We start from the raw sequence: 16708 nt of genomic DNA, 5'->3' as shown, positions 1-16708 counted from the left end.
TCTTAGGTATCATTATCCCCCAATATTTTTCAGAAATAATTTTCTTTGAAAACAGTCATCTGCGAAGGTCATCTGCTGTGACAGAGCGAGGAAACAGCAGCACTGCATTACGCACATGCTGCATTAATAGCATGTGTCGTTTTTTAAGCGCGCTCCAACACACGATACCTCTATTATGTGTCTGCGAGAGCTTGTGATAACAAAGCGAGTCCATTTGAAGGTGTGTGGTCCTGAGTGGTAGAAGAGGGAAAGTGTCTGGCAGGGTGGGCCATCAACCACAGTCCTCAGGGCAGACCTTGGCCAGAGCTCAGAGTATGGCCAAGCTCTTCAGCGCCGCACACAAGTATAGCAAGCTTAGTGTACGGCCACCAGTGGAGAACCAGTAATGAATGAAATATTATATTCCACATTATATTTCAGCCTTTAACATTATTACCTGCACATAAAATCTTTTTTTTTTTTTTTTTTTTTTGACAGCAAGATGTACAAATGTTACAGAATAAAGCTTCAAACTGTTAGCACACCCCCAAGCGACGAGGTACACTTAAGTATTTCCTTTTACTGCATTTATACATTTATACATAGGCCTGGATGTGCAAAATATGTAAATATATATATAAAAACAATGTTTTTATGAGCTCTAAATACCAGCATGGATGGGTTTTGCCGTGTTTGGCTCTTCTCTCGTCAACATAATTTCCAAAGAAAAATTCTTCCAATCAAGCCGACTTAAATCCGAAGAATAGCTTTTCAAGTGAGCTCTGCTGAACTGCACAAAGTTCCAAAAACAATTCTTATACCAACAAAGTCAGAACCTTTCATTTGGATGTCTTCTGGATTTGATCTAGAGGGAGTTAAATCTTCAGATTTGAAGACCAGCAGTTTCAGTGCTGGAAAAGTGCACAGTGGTTTTTCATAAGGTGTGTGAACCTCTGACCTGACAGCGAGATGGGCCGACTTCAACGAAACTTTGCTGCTGTATGGAGGGGGGGCATCTGCAAAGTTGAAATCTGTGCAGCCCGGACAGAATTCATGCAAGATATCTGACACTACAGCATCATCACAGTTCAGATTTTCACCATCAAGGTTGTTTATCACATGCCGTGCCACCCAAGAAGTTATGTTTCCTGCCATGTGAGTGGGGCTTGACGTTTATGCTTTACTTTTCGTTCCATGTTTTAGATTCAATCACGATGTGCAAATTATATCCCCATCAAACTGCGTGCAATTTACTGTGGCTCAGCGGCACTCGGTGGTGCTGGACTCTGTCCTAAAGTTTAATACTTCTGACGGAAAAGCATCCATTTGCAGTAACCCTAAAAATGTTTATACATAACCTTAAATATTATTCTTGAAATACTTAAAGTATCGAGCACTAAACTGATCCAGATCTGCAAGCGTCTGTCTTTGCTGCTGCACTGCTGTGATCTGAAACTTAGAACGTCTAACAACTGCAGAAGGCTGCTTCTGGGGGTTTTAAATATTTTCTATTTCGAGTGAATGTAAACTGCACGGATGACACGATCGATTAAATCTCGCCACGGAAACAGGTACTGTCTGTGATAGTCGGTGTGTTTGCAGGATCTGAATGGCCCTTCCCTAAGGATACTGTAACATGCGCTGCAACTCAAGAGGCATGTTCTTGTTTTAGACAGCAAATATTTACAAAGCACCGCGCCAAGGAAAATGTTTCGCTGTACGAAAATAAGGTCGGTGGCAAAGACTTGTGGAAATGCTGTTGTGCCTCTCGGGGAGGGGGAGTGGTGTTATAATTTATGTTTGACATATTAGTAGTAGTATTTGAAACAAAAAGGGCTCAGACTCAATTGCTAGAATATGACAGTATGCTTAGTTTTTACACAGTAGTGTTAATTGATTTGTTGACTGTGTGTTTAGGTCTTTTTTTGGAGATACAGTGATACATTTGTTTATTGTGGACTTTGGCTTTGATCTAAATTTTTCATGACTGTTGCTTAAGCATGGTATTTAAATGCTATTTTATATGTTTTTTAAAAACACCCAAATTTTAATGTGCTGTCTATTTTTAATATAGTATTTAAAAGCAGACTGTTAAATAAAAAAAACACTTATTCTAATTTGTTTCTAAAATGTGTATCTGTGTGTATAGAGAGTGATTTTTCTCCTGCCAAACCAGGAGCATTATGGATACATTACAATCGACACATACATTATTAGCAGGGCCTGAATTATATATTATTTTTCTTAAATCACAAGTAGCATGAACAACCCACAGAACCCAGTGTCATTGGATCATTGGAGCTTCTTTGTATCATTTCTATTAAGAAACACCTCCAATAATCTTCACTCACAACAAGAGTATTTTCCATAGTAGCTGAACGTAGTATCTCTTAATATGTTTATTGCTTCTTTTTGTTTCTTTGTAGGTTTAATGAATGAATGTGGTGAGCCGCACAAATAAAAGTTGACTGTTCTCCAGTGTGTATTGGCACAGGTAACAATGCCTAGGTAGAATATTAAAAGAAACTGTCACATAAAAGCAAAATTACCTACATGAATGGCTATCATCTCATAAATTATAAGCATTTGATAGGTTTATTCTAACGGCTAATTAAAGGGAGAACGTTTCAACTGGCAAAAACAACTCCTAAGACAGAAAGACAAAAGGCTGAAGAGCTGCTCGACTCTTTGCTGCTTAGTCACACATGCCTGCTGGCAAATGAAAGAATGATTAAGATACTGTTAACACTTTCAAACCTGACTGAACTGCCAGCTTCATTCCACACATTCCTCTGCTTCTCCTCTAACACCCCGTCTGTGTTTTTGTGATGTGTTGTAACAAACACCTGTGATCAGGGATCAAAAGACAAACCGTGCTGAGATGTGCGAGGCTGTGGGAATCGGTGTGTGTGTCTGTGGGGAGCGTGTGATGATTCACTGTTAATTGTCGAGACCTGCCTGCTCTGCGCTACAGGTTGGCAGGCCGTTCTTGGCAGGGTGATAGTATGTGTGTGTCTCCTGTTAGAAGACATCTCTTTTACAGAAAAGACAGGTGGCCATGATCTATGGCCTCTTACGGGAATCGCCCCCCTGACTGCTGCTTCAGTGAGAGCCAATGAAAGCTCAGTATAAGCTTGGATGCATACATGCACATGCACAAACACGGCTATTACGGTAATAACGCGGTGACATAACTACTGTTTGTGACACAGCAACGTGCAAGGAGTGAGAAAGAACAAATTCAGGCTGCACCGAGACGACTCTTCAGAAACGCTCCTCGGTAAATAAGCAGAGCGTCACACCACCTCCGCTTTCCCTTCACACACATGCGCTCGTCCAGCTTTTTCCTCTCTTCCCCAATTCTTTCTGTTGCAGACAAACACACGCGCGTACACACCCAGTCTCACACCACCACCAGCCAGCCAGCCATTCACTCCTCACTCACACCCTCAAATCTTACCAAGCTGAGCTCTCCCTGCTCAGAGGCAGACAGGAGCAGCACGGCAGCCTGCTAAAGGAGTTGAGGGAAGGAGCAGCAGTGTCAGGGAGAGAGAGAGTTTGAGGAGAGAGAGTGAGGAGGGAGGGGGATGAAAGAGTGAAGGGAGACCAACCCAAGAGAGAGCACTGCTCCCCATATGCTGAGGAGGCATGGGCGGTTGAACAAGCTGCCCCCACTGAAGCCTCCTGACTCATGGGAGCGTCAGACCCCGATCCCCAGAGAGCCTGGAAATGCTGCCGAACCACGCGCAAGAGAGGAGGGGAGCCAGAGAGTAGAGGAAAAAAAAGTCCAAGGAGAGGAGAGGGAAGAAAGCCACAACGGTAGGCTGTCCCAACTCAACTGCTGTGCCGTGATGACGTCAGAGGGCATGTGACCCAGGCTCTCCAGTGACGGCACATGGAGGGCAGGAAAGAGACGAGTTTTAAAGCTGGTGCCTTTTGGGTTGTGTGAGGGCTCTGCTCGCCTCCCAAACAACCACAGAACCACAGACGTGCGGCTCGGGGTTGGTGTTTGAGGGCAACCTGGAGTGTAAATGGTTAATCGTCGCGGGCCAGCACCAGTCACAAGGACGGCGCTAAGCGAGTAAGTACGTTCCAACCACACTCGCCAAGCAAGCAAGTCCGACACCATCTGATCTATCCGCAAAGGCGATATTTGTCTCTGCAATTTTTTTTTCCTCTATAAAACCAGACCTGGTTGTTACTTGTGGTCATCCAAATAGTTGATACGTAAAAGCATGTCTTGTGGATGGCTTTTCCATTTTTTTTTCTTCATGACATGCTGCGTGCTCTTGGTTTAGGACGTGTCAAGGGTCAAGGAAACCACAGAAGAACAAAAGTGGGGCTTGCTGCAACCAGAGGCAGCTATGGCATCTAACAGCCTTTTCAGCACAGTGACACCATGTCAGCAAAACTTCTTCTGGGGTGAGTACCACTTTCCTGCTCCCTGTTGTGTCTGGATTGGGTTGGGGGGCTCGGGTCACAGGAAGGACTTGGGGTCAGGTGGTGAGGCTTGGGTGGTGGAATTAATGGGGTTCGAGGAAAGCGGGCGAAGATGTTGGAACTGGTCTGATGTTTTGGGTCCAGACGAGTGGAGGGGATCAGCTGAGGTCATGGAGGACCCCGCTGTCAAGGTCCAAGCTTTTGTGGCGGACGAAACACCCAACTATCATCAAGGCTTTTTCTCTTTTTTCTTTGTGCACCCAAAAAAAAAACCCAACAAGAAAAGAAAATCTGCCCATAGAGATTCCAGTATTTATTCTATGTGATGTTTATAAATATTTTCCAAAGAGGGAGATGATATGTTTGTGCAACATACCCTTAGATTTACAAAGCGATGCCATTGCGGAACCAAAAACAAAGGCACGGGTGATATTTTTGACAGACGTAAACAGACGCTGCACAAGGGAGTTTACAGTGGAGCATTGGAACAAGATGTGGGGGGATTACTGGGCTGTGTGTGTTGGGCGCCTGTGCTTGCGCATAGAGAAGAAGTATTGATTAGTTTGCCAAGAAAGATCTGTAATCGCTTCCTGAAATTGTTTAGTTGCGCTGCTGTCGTTAATTAATCGGTGTCGATTTCTGCAGGCTCCAGGGAGCATTTACTCGACAGACATAAATCCAGATTGAACACGAAGTTGATCCATGCTGACTTCCTTTCTATGAATTCGGTGCTTAAGTCTGTAATGATTAATGTAAACGTATCACAGTGATTGTGTTTGACTTTATTCACTTCTACACAAACGGATAAAAAGATGAAATGTCTTTCGTGTGTGTAAGAAGCTCTTAATTTGCACTTTTACAACCAAAGAAATAATTACGTTATTCTTAATGTGATGATCTAATATCTAATAATATATATTCTTAATATCATATCTTCCAAATAAATACAAGATTGTGCCTCCTTCCTGAAGTGGATCTATATGGAAGTAGAAGCAAAACAAATCCAAAAACCTGTGAACGGTAGCAGTGACAACCTAATGATTTTCAACTACCTGTGAAGGCCAGCTTGCGTTCTCCAGGCTGCAGCCTGTGTTTTGGGTTTGCTCTATTGTACTGTGACAGCTTCTTTACACAGTCTAATTCAATCAGCAAAATAAATGGTTTACAAGATGAATTTTCAAATTTAAACAAACATTTTCCTTCCCTTGCGACACAAGAAATAGACAGGCTCAGCTTAATAGACGACCTCCCCCTCTCTCTCTCTCTCCCCCCCACAACCCGCCACCCTCCTGCCTCCCGCTCCGGTCCATAGCCTCCCGCTCGTCTTGTCCAAATCAAATGTTTAAAAGATGTTTTTAAGAAGTCGCTCGGTGGTCAGACACAGCTGTTCTTCTGGGCTCCCGCTCCGCACAGAAGCAGGGTGGCTCCTAATACACTCTGAAAGCTGGGAGAGAGTGAGCGTCTTCTACCAATCACCACCACCTATTACCATGTTAACCCCCTGACCTTTCGCCGTGTCTCGGGGGGGGGAGGGCGGTGGAGGGGGTCGGAGCGCAGGAGAAGGAGAGGAGCAGCAGTGCAGGAAATTGAAAGCACGCCGTGGGAGAGGCAGACGGTGAAGAGAGAAGAGCAGATGTGTGCAGATGCTCAGGTAGAGAAGACACCCCATAAGGATGATAATCCCTGATCAGTTCTCAGACATCAAGGTTTGCTGATTGATGCCGTGCCACGCCTCATTGACTTTGCCCCTGTTTATGAACATCTGGGTAGTAAATCTGTCAGTGCGACCACAAAAAGCCCCCCTGACGGCACGGTGTGATTTTGCAAGACCACCAGTTCTTTCTGTTGTATTTATAATTCTGAATAAATAAATGTAGTGTACTGCGTTGCATCTGAACTGGCCAAAAATTAGGAATGGCACCCTGGATATTTTTTTGCTTTAGCCAAACAAAAAAAGGAAGGGGGAAAAAGTAACGTTGAACTCATTTGACTTGCATAAGAACGTAAAACGTGGATTTTGTGGCATAAATATTTACATCTGTAAGCATCCTTATCAGTTCCTGTGAACTTAAAATGCATGAAGTGGATATAAAGAGAGCTGGAGCGTTGACTTTTGTTGATTTTACATATTTTCTTCAAGTCCCCCCGCTCCCGTGTTTCTCCTGGATCATTTTGCCCAGCGTCAGCCGGTTTGCCGAGAGCACAAAATACTGTTTTTGTAGTTAGAAAGCCACATTACTCCATCCGTCTGTATATTTGTGTTCATTAAGGACATTTTTAATTTAGAGTCGAGCCTACATTCCCGTGCAGCGATAAATTGAGCTGACTTGAGGGAACGGGCAAATATTCCAAATTAAAGTAGAGGGGGCTCATTAAAATTTGTCTTGGCATTTACATGAGGCAATTTTAATTTAATTGCTTTGAATACATTTTTTTTTATAACTCCTCATACTGGCAGATCAGATGGAGAGGGCAGAATAATCTTCAACATGTGTGGCACCCACTCAGCCACCGTGCCTCTCCGGGGAACATTTAAGTGCCTCTTTTCTCTATTACAAACTTAATTACATATAGACAATTAAGTCATGGGAGCAATTATCGTTCGGCAAAGCCGTGCAGTCGCAGTCGAGAGGGGGGGGAAACAGAAGTGCTTACACACAGACGGACCCGAATCAACAACATCAAAAGAAAGAAAGCGGGGACGATGTGGGTAAATATCTGAAAACTCCAGGCGGAAAACTTTCCCCCCCCGAAGAAAATCTCGGATAATTTGCAGGGAAACCGTATATATGTATTTGAGAAAGGGAGCTTCTGTTGCATAAGTGTTGCCTTAGATCTAACCACAGGCCTGCTTCTTGGAGACGTCTTAAAAGTGAACCAGACATCCCACCGCACCACCACCACCACCTCCCACCCGTTCGCCTCACCCCTCCCACCCCCTCATCCACCCGTGGAGAGACGTGAAGCCCACTCATCAATAGGTAATTTGAAAATGCCGGGGGATGGGTCGGGGGAGTGGGGGGAGGACGATGTGAGGGCTTCACTGGCTGCTACTGTGCAGCGGAGACTCTTCCCTTAACTCCAGGCTCAAAGGAACTCTATTTAGCATCGCTTAATTGTACCTCTGAGGCAAACATGTTATTTAATCCCAGCAGGGTCATATTGATGGAGTAAAATAGCGCTGTTTGTGTTTGCGAGCTGCGCCAGCTATTAGAACTTATTAGTGCTGATGGTTTACATTAGCCTACATGATTCCTCGGGGTAATCAGGGAGCGTTAATGTGATCGGGGTTTAATCAAAGATAGATTAATTGGTGTGTAATTCACTCAAATGTACTGTGAATGTGAGGCTGATTGTGCCCAAAAATAGACTTTAGGCTGTTATTAAAGTCTAAATGAAAGCGTCGTGGGAATAACGTAAGCTGTGATTTTTACGGTCTGAAAATCGAGTGTGATGTGAAAGTTGTGGAGAGTTTTCTGTCATTTTAAAAAAATAATAAAGGGTTGATATACTTTACTAAAGGGGAACGAACGTTGAGAAAGCCTCTGCTGCTTTCTGAAATTATAAATGCGGTGTCTTTGCTGTGAATCGCTGTGCTTTGTGGTCTCGATGTGGTACAGTGTCTGCTTCACTACTTTCAAAATAAAGCAGTGAAATGAGGGAGATTACTCTCATCTCTGTAATATGCAGACTGCAACAACAAATGTAGAACTCAGTGTAAATACTCACAGTGCACTGTATATTATCTCTTGTTCTGTCCTAATATTCAGTCGCTCTGGGGCTCATTACACTATTATGATAAGGTAACCTGCCAGCTGAGTGCTTATCGTAGGGTTCTGCCTATTCAAAGCATTGACATTAGACTCAAAAACAATCTCCTTAAAGGGCCAATAAACATTTGAACGCTTGCTTAAAAAAAGTGCTAACGCCTCGCTTGCTATAAATCAGTGCAAATGTTCAATATCCCGTTGGTGTTTTGGCGAGATGAGAGCCAAATTGGTGCGTATTTTTGGATAGCGTTGCAAACTCATTCTGCACATAGCTATGATTTTTAAATGCACCATAATTACCGGGTAGCTTAATGCCATTGCGTTAACCAGTGAAGCTTTTAAAGCGTCGCTGTGCTATTTTCACACTTAACAAGATCCTGCAGCCACTCATCCATTTCAATAGCATCAAGCTGGGTGAATTACCGTTATCCGATATAAGCCCTCAGAGAGGAAGTAACTACCTAACACTTTGAAAAATTGGTCTATCTTGGAACGGCTTCACCCTAATGAAACATAACACCAGTATTATAAAGCAGTCTGCTCTTTCTTTTCACATCCTCCATTTTTTTTCTTCTTGGCATTTATGTTTTATTTTAGTTGTTTAAGTCAGAAGATGACTTAAAGCGGAGCTGATATGGCAAACCACAGGAAAGGCTTGAATAGCAGCGTTTCCCCCGTTGCCCGCCTTCAAATAGGCCGAGGCGGCCTTGCTTCCACACTCCCGTGTTTCTATAACGGGGAAATATGGAGTGTTGAGCCTCCTGGATGTTTGGGTTCAGCGTGTAACGATGTGAGTGAGAGCGTGGCCACAGCATCTACACAAGGCCTTACCTGTTCTTCCCCGTGCCGGAGAAAAGGGCAGGTTTTTTGGCTTGTTAGTTTAATCTTAAAGGAATGCGGTATCCCCTCCGACTCAGGCCAGACTCCTAAATATATAACCTTACTTTCCAGCACTAATGCACTGAAGCAATTCTGATTATTTAGTTGGTGTAACCTCTAACGCGTAGGAGTGTCAACACAGACAGTCGGGATTGTGCTCAGTTTTTGAGGAGAAGGTGAAGAAGATGAGCAAAGGAGCATCAAAGAGGGCTGAGCTGACATCAGCGGAGCACCTTGTTACAACGTGTCCAGACATCAGTATCAGCGCTGACTTTCTCTCAAGTATTTTCCTTTTATCACATTGCACTCTTATAAAAAACATTTAGGGACAAATTTGGTAACTTAAACAGACGTTTGGCATGTAGCAAAGTCGCTGAATAATGACAGGTGGGTTTTGTAGTTTCTATTGTGCGTGCACATTAAAGGTGTGTGTGTGACAGGAGGATCTGTCTGCTTGATTAATGCTCTCGCTCAAACTGGCACCTGGAACCAATCCCCCCCTTCTGCCGCCCCCATGTGCACCGTGTGTGTGCATTCCACACAGTGGGACTTTAGAGGGACTGAGGGTGGGCGTTGAGCTGGAGGCGCAGATGGGACCGGGGGACTTGGAGCGGAAGAAAAGAAAGGTGTGCAGAGGAGGGAACAATAGACGGACGTGCATTGGAGGGTATAAGGGTGTCATTAATAGTGCACAGGCCCCATCTCCTAATTTGCTCAAATTACCTGCCCACACAGTGGGCCCCCTCTGCCAGTGCTGAGGTGTGAATACAACAGATCAAATACACCTGAAAATCAGAGAGCCCACCCACTCAGCGACGCCCACGCGAGGCTTTTAAGGTGGCCTGACAACTCTCGGTGCCTGTGCGTGGAAGAGAGGGGTCAAATGTTTACTCTTTCATGTTTCAGAAGGGAGTAAAAAGTGAGAAAATTAGAGAGAAAGAAGAAGACATTCGGAGAAAGAAAAAGAGTAAGTGAGACTGGGATATGATACAAAAGGAAGGATCAGTTTGCACTCAAGAGGCAAGTACAAAACTGACTCGTACAAACCACCTCCCATATGGCACTGTGGGGGCGGCTATTTACCATCATTTACCTTCCTCGCCTCCCTTCATCCCTTCCTCCTTCTGCTTCTCCTTAAGTCGTCCCTTTATCCTTCCCCTCCCACCCACGCTTTCAGGAAAAGGTTGATGACAAACGTGATGGGCGGCGATGCTTTGGTCACCACAGTAATCAGAGTCACCAGCACCGTACCACCTGTGGCACACACAAGCTGGCATGGAGACTTATTCAGATGTGTGCAGAGACACTGAAATTAAATATCCCCCCGAGACACAAAAGGAGGCCCGGAGAGTGTGTGTAGGTGTGTGCAGTGGGCTGCAAGCCTTTGAACTTCGAGTAGTGTGTGTAGCTGATATTGACAAGTCTCTGGGGGGAGACGAGGGAAGCTAGAAAAAGGTAGCTCTCATTTGTAAAGTGGCCTCCAGAGAGAAAGGGAGGAAAAAAAATACTCCTCAGCTCCCCCACCCCCACTGCTAGGATTTATTAGGAGTGTAGTATAGATAATATACTTACGCCTAAGGCAACCTATGAAGTACCTGTTCACTTCCTGTTAATCTGCGTGCACATTGGAAGCTATTTGCTCGTCACACATCGCTTTGAAACTGATGACTGGTCGCTCGTGGACATTGCAGGCGGCAGTTGCCTAGGTGACCGTTTAACCCTTTAGAGCCGATCGGAGCGGGAACGCTCTGTTTTGCGTAACTATTTTTAAATCCCAGTAGCACTGCAACCACGTAAGCTAGCGCAAAAATTTTTTTTGCATATGAAACCGGAGGAGTTGTACTTACATCTTATGCCATCAGCTTGTCCTCGGTCACAGTTTCCTTCCACATAAAGCTTTGCAAAAACTGCATAAAAAGCGCTTGCAGGAACAAAAACATAATATTCCAGAAACACGCTGTGCCGGTCCGATCAGCTGTTTGTAACACTTCCTACGTTGGAATAGACGTCAGCGCGAACTTTTGCATTTCCGCCATTACCTGCCCGAAACCGGAAGTGCCGTCATTTTCGCGGAAATGTAGTCTTTTTTGCCATCAGGGCCTCAGGGCCTATACTGCTCTTTTTAAAAGTTATCTTTGACTTTGTGACTTTCTGTGTCGTTTCTGGGATGCTTAGGACTCATATTGCACTGCTGGAAATAGTTTATTTTGATGCACATGCTGCTTTTTTGCAAATTTGCAGTATATTTATTTTCGTTTTTCCTGCAGTGTATAAAAATTGGTGTATTTCAAAAATAAAACTATGAAGACACTCAAAATAAATTTCCTGTGGTGGGAAACTATTTTGTGCAACTTTTTTGTATTTACAGTTTTGAGGGATAAGCCTCTTAAATTTCTCGAACTACAAATATATGTTAAAAAATCAAAAACGATTTTCAATTTTTTTGTAGTTTATTGCACTTTTTTGCAATTTATGTAATTACTATGCACTTAATGAATACATATTATTAAAATCTGGGCTATAATGGTTGTATTGATGTATAGCAACTTGAAATGCTCCCAAAAATGGCTCCACAGCATGTAAAAATGTAATATAAGCTCTGGCGGACTTGGTTCTATGGTAGGTCTTAAAGGGTTAATGTATATGTATATGTTATTCAGTGGTATTCTTCACTTTTACTGGTAGTCACCTGGAAGTTGAGAAAGGTTTAGCTTGGGTCCTGCCCACCTTCCAGCACCTGTGGGGGGTTTTTTCGCCCAAAGTCGCTTCACGTTCGATTCTTTGGTCGCCGCATCGCAACCGACTGCTTTCAGTACTCATGGAGCGTCAGCGCCATTATGCAGAAACTGACCGTAGTTAGAGGGCGCTCGCGAGAGTGTCCTCAACTGACTCGAACAAATGAAGCCAAAATATATATACACCTGCTTTTAAACCAAAAAGCTCCAATTGGATTAAAGTTTTTGTAAATACATTTACATTTAAAGTCAGTTTAATGCCTGATTAAGACGTTACAATACTGAATTTTGCCAATATTTTTTTTCCGCATTCTGCTAATATATGCTGATTACCAAGTTAAAACCCACGGGTTCCACCTCCGTTAAACGAACCAGTTTTCAAAGGGTTTCCACAGCGTTTAGTTACATCAGTACACGAACTTGCACAAGGAGCAGCGAGCGTGGCGTTCGAAATCGATGTTACCAGGTGGCTGTTGCTAGAAACTCACTGGCGTCGCTTGTTTTGTGCACGAGATCGAGATTGCAAATTGTTTCATTTTTGTTCTGGTTACAAGTGACAAAAAGTGACTTTTTTTTGTCCACAATTACCAGTTTTCCCCTTGGAACAGCGATGACCTGTGTAGAAGTACGCGGTGTGTATATATTTGATTTATAAATAATTAAATGATTTAAAGGTCCAAACCAAAATCATGTATAATTACTGCATTTCAGCTGGGCATTCAGCAATTCACAGAGTTTGTAAGTTGTATTTAGAAGTAAGAGATAAGAGAAATAAATTAAGTCTCAGATCCAAGTCTTTGTCTAATGATATTTATTACTAAGTGCAGGATCTCATAATCATATATCATAAGTGTATGATCACTTATTACATCTTAATCTTTGTCTCATAAATGCTAAAAATGATAAAGTGGAACTACTCAGGTTTTCTGTCTTATAGTTTCTCAGACTTTCTAAAGTCTGCGTGACTCTTGCTTGTGGAAAAAAAGCAAAGGTGGGAAAGTTTCGAACAATTTCTGCTGGAACAGCAGTGCAGAAATCCCCTACGTTACATTTCAGGTTGTTTCAAAGGACTTTCCTGTGACATCTTTTTGAGAACATAGCTGCTGTGTTTACGTTGATCCCTGAGCTGTTCCAGTTTACACACATTCAATCCGATCACGGCGCTCCGACAAGCAGCGGCGTCTGATCAAAGTCTATATACATACATGGTGTCTGATCCTCACCGGAGCAGGCTCGAATCCTGTCACTCACCCAGACAGCTGCTTACAGTCGTCTGTAGTTCATTTTGTTGTCGCAGTTAAAAGTTTTCCTTCAGCTGTTGCTCTGTTCAGCCCGTTTGGTGTCTTTCCCCAAAGGAAACAGACCAATAACAGGCCTTTTCCACTTCACTTCTCCTGATGCTGAACGAGCAAAGGAGGATCCCAGAGGAGCTGGAATATTTTATTAGAGTGATATTTTGAAAGTTGCTCTCCTCGGTGTTTCTTCCTCTCTCATGATGAAATTTTAGGATGCTGCAACAACTCAGCTTGTGTGTGTGCATGCGTGTGAAAGAAAACAGCTCACACAGAGAGCAAAGACAATTCAAAGTTACAGCTAAATGACAGGCTGGGAGCTCTGGTCTTTTGAATTGCATTGTTTTCTTTTTATTCCTGCTTTGGAGGAGGGTTGGTGGGGGTGAAAAAAGCCCAAATGGGACACAAAGCGAGCAGTTTAGTCTCAGGAGAATTACCCTCAGCACAAACAAAAATAGCAGTCATTTTTTGCTGACGAACCCTTTTTAATGCAAGGGTGCTTTTTTAGCAAAGTTTGGCTCTTTTTTTGTTTTCTTATTTATGACAAAGCTGCCATTTCAGAATAGAAGGAGTAGTGAATGTATATTCTTGCATTGATTTACTGTAGCTTTAAGATGCATGAGGAAGAAAGGACAGGGAGGGTTGTTGAAAGTTCCTCAGCTTAGCCGGGACCCTGGTTCTTTGAAAAATAAGCACAGTGGGAATTTTGAGGAAACTGATCATTCACATAGCATTTATAACGCTCACACACGACCTGTTCACGGACCTATTCTTGTCACTTTCACATGAATTCTTCATTACGCACAGAATTACACCTCCACACTTTTTTATGCACACACCACCAGACAGATACGCCCTTTTCCTGCAGGACCCTGCAGATGCAGCAGAAACAGTAGAGTTGGTCTCTCTGGTAAACAAACAGTGAGAGGCTGCTGGGAGTCTTCACTGGGCCTCCAAATTATAGTCTGGTTAACCAGAGTCTCCGAGCCAGCCCGTTTACTGCTACACACATGCACGCATAAGGTACACACACATGCACATGAGCACATGTGCACATGACCTATGCACACTAAAGGCATTATAGAAGCACACTTTAAAGCCCATATACAATCAGGTTCTAATGGGAGCTTGTCTGTGCTACAGTTGAGCTAAGGGTAAAAGGTTTTATAGACATAAGAGAGGCTGAAAGGGAAGCACACCCTAAGGGCTCATAATAAATATTACCCAATCATCAGGCTCACAGTGTGAGGCTATTACTGATGAAAAAGAATCCCTTGCAATGTAAACACAGGCTTAATGTTTACAGCTTCTAACCCTGTGTATCACTTTTATGATTCTAAGGTTTTCTTTCCTTCTGCAAGTTGGTTTGTGTAACCTGAAGTATGCTTCGAGGAGCCTTATGATAAGGCCCTGTGTTTTGTAGATATTCGATGTGAATGTATACGTTTGCCTTCTTAGTAGGAGCAGTGCAAAAACAGGGTTTCATTTGTGATAGGCTTCCATAAAACGTATCTGAGTGAGAGGAGCTTCTTTAATTGCCTGTAAATGAGTTCTGCAACTACTGGGGACAGTTTTAAGCCTCTTGAGGATGCAAGAGTGTATCAGGGTGATCTATGGTGCCATAAAATCCGGTTCAAATATTTAAGCTGATCAGTTCTCTCAAAATTATTCGCCGTAAATCTCGTGTTTCCAGAGTGACAGCGTATTCCGAGCGGACAATTTAATTGTCAGTTCGAAACCACATCCCAGCAGCCCCGTTGCCAGAGAGAGATTTTTTTTATAAGTGTGTGACGTTCACATTCTCAGCTTTGCCATAATGCAACACCGCAGAATAGATTGTGTTTGAAGGACAGTGTTTCACAATGTGATTGATGCTCCCTGTGGGACCCAGCAGTTGATGAGACTCTGTTTAGGACTCGAGTTAGGCGCTATAAGGCTGGCGTCATCAGAGTCTCAGCTTGGGGAAGAGAAGTCCTCGTCCTGGAATAACAGGCAACGTTTCTGAGTGTACGTGGAAAATACAGGGTCACAGGTCGAATAATCAGACAATAGTCGTTTATCTTCTGGTGAATTTCCTTTTGCTTTGATGATGCTTTCTTTCGCTGAACCCTTTTTTCCGAAGATGACTGGAATTGATTTTGTCTAAGGACATCTCAGGCTGGAAGCTATGAAAGTGAACTCCATCCACCCGGCTCTTTTTCTCCGCACCCCCACCTCTCCGTGACTCATTTCTGACCAGTAGCCTAATAGTCTCGGTGTAATTATAGGCTAAGGTTTTAGGCAAAAGCCAATCTCTGAGTGAGCTGCATCAGCCGTGACAGATTCAACTTAACTCTTTAAGTCATTTAGCAACATCTCATCCTACACGTCAAAAAAGCCAAGGCGTCCCGGGGCCATTTTGACATCTGAATGGTTTGGAATTTAAACTGGTGTGTACTGCTCCAGGTTGTGGAGTTCAGACTCAGTGTTTTGGAGCTGCTCCGAGCTGGACTGCGATCAGGAAGAGATCAGGAAAAAAAAAGCGAGATCCAAACACTCTCGACGCACACCGACTGCAGTGGCTTGCTCGCGCTGCCTGCCCATTACTGTTGTTTTCATTTTCTCTTTATCTGATTGGCTATTGTCTCGGCACTGGACATATTCACTTGACTGACAGTTTTGATGTTGATTATCTCCCAAAAATGAGGAAGCGAATTGATGCCAGAACTTCGTCCTAAGCTTTTCTACACGAGCTTTAAAAGTCCATCCATGACAGCCAAGCAAAATAAACGGTATATTTAATACAAATTCTAAAGCTCCCAAACAAGAAATGTATATGGGACATATCCAGGCATGGGCTTACTCGATCTATGGCTAGATGTTTATGTCTGTGTGCAATTGAGCATCCATGACAGAATTTTCCCCCCCTCCATCTGGACCTCTTCTACACCCCCGTACCTCAATTTGGACCCAGTTCCCTTGGACATTCCTCCACCCCACCTCTGTGTATATACATACATGCATACATCCTCCTGTCTCCTTCCTTTTCCTCCCCTGTTTCCAGCCACTGCCTTTCCATCCTTACCTTCCTCTACACTCAGCTGAAAGGGTGGAAATGGGCAAGTGATAGCCAATACCCCCCCTGCGAGTGCTAGTCTGGGCTGCAGGCTGTTTGCCTCTTGCCATGTAGTCACTCTATCTATCTCGCCTGTGCGTCCATACCTCACATAAATCATCCTCAATCGTGCTACACGGACGGGGAGAACAGAGAGAAATCTCCCCCTGTAAATCTGGTATTAGTTTTACCTCGCATAATGAACACAGGGCTAAACGGCCTGGATACATGAGAACAGCATGTCTTGCAGATGTACTATAAATATTTTGATACTAGCCGGCTAGTTTGCAGAGGGGAAGTAGACCAGTGAAATACACAGAGGAAGGGAAAAGTGTAAAGTGGAATGTTGGCCTAGCCCGAGTGTCTGTATTGTCTTTAGCACCTACAGAAGGTCCCGGTCCAAGAAAAACGCTCTTTACAGGGTTCCTGTTCCCAGCAGTGGTCCAGTACCACTCCTGGATACGCTGCGTTGCCTTCAAGCCAATCCGTCAAACTGGTCTCCAAGGAGAGGGGCTCATT

The 16708-nt window shown here is 43.7% G+C and overlaps 1 protein-coding gene and 1 long non-coding RNA gene across 5 annotated transcripts in view; both read left to right on the top strand.

The window, feature by feature from the left end:
• Positions 1–2980: 2980 nt before the first annotated feature.
• The window catches only part of runx2b (RUNX family transcription factor 2b), a 37146-nt gene continuing 23418 nt past the window's right edge, over positions 2981–16708 (top strand). Inside the window, exons 1-2 of one of the 4 annotated variants that reach the window (XM_040017200.1) lie at positions 2981–4060; positions 4278–4401. In XM_040017200.1, the coding sequence (XP_039873134.1) occupies positions 4344–4401 (58 nt within the window). In that variant the 5' untranslated portion in view covers positions 2981–4060; positions 4278–4343. The other 3 variants (XM_040017198.1, XM_040017195.1, XM_040017196.1) reach the window with 3 other exon arrangements.
• On the top strand, positions 4408–16589 carry LOC120724787. The gene is made up of 2 exons (XR_005693993.1): positions 4408–10780; positions 11701–16589. It is a non-coding gene; the product is annotated as an uncharacterized LOC120724787 (long non-coding RNA).

The sequence above is a fragment of the Simochromis diagramma genome, unplaced genomic scaffold (genome assembly GCF_900408965.1).
Source record: "Simochromis diagramma unplaced genomic scaffold, fSimDia1.1 OVJJ01000802.1, whole genome shotgun sequence".
In the NCBI taxonomy this organism is placed as follows: Eukaryota; Metazoa; Chordata; class Actinopteri; order Cichliformes; family Cichlidae; genus Simochromis; species Simochromis diagramma.
This window is presented reverse-complemented; position numbering and strand designations above follow the sequence as displayed.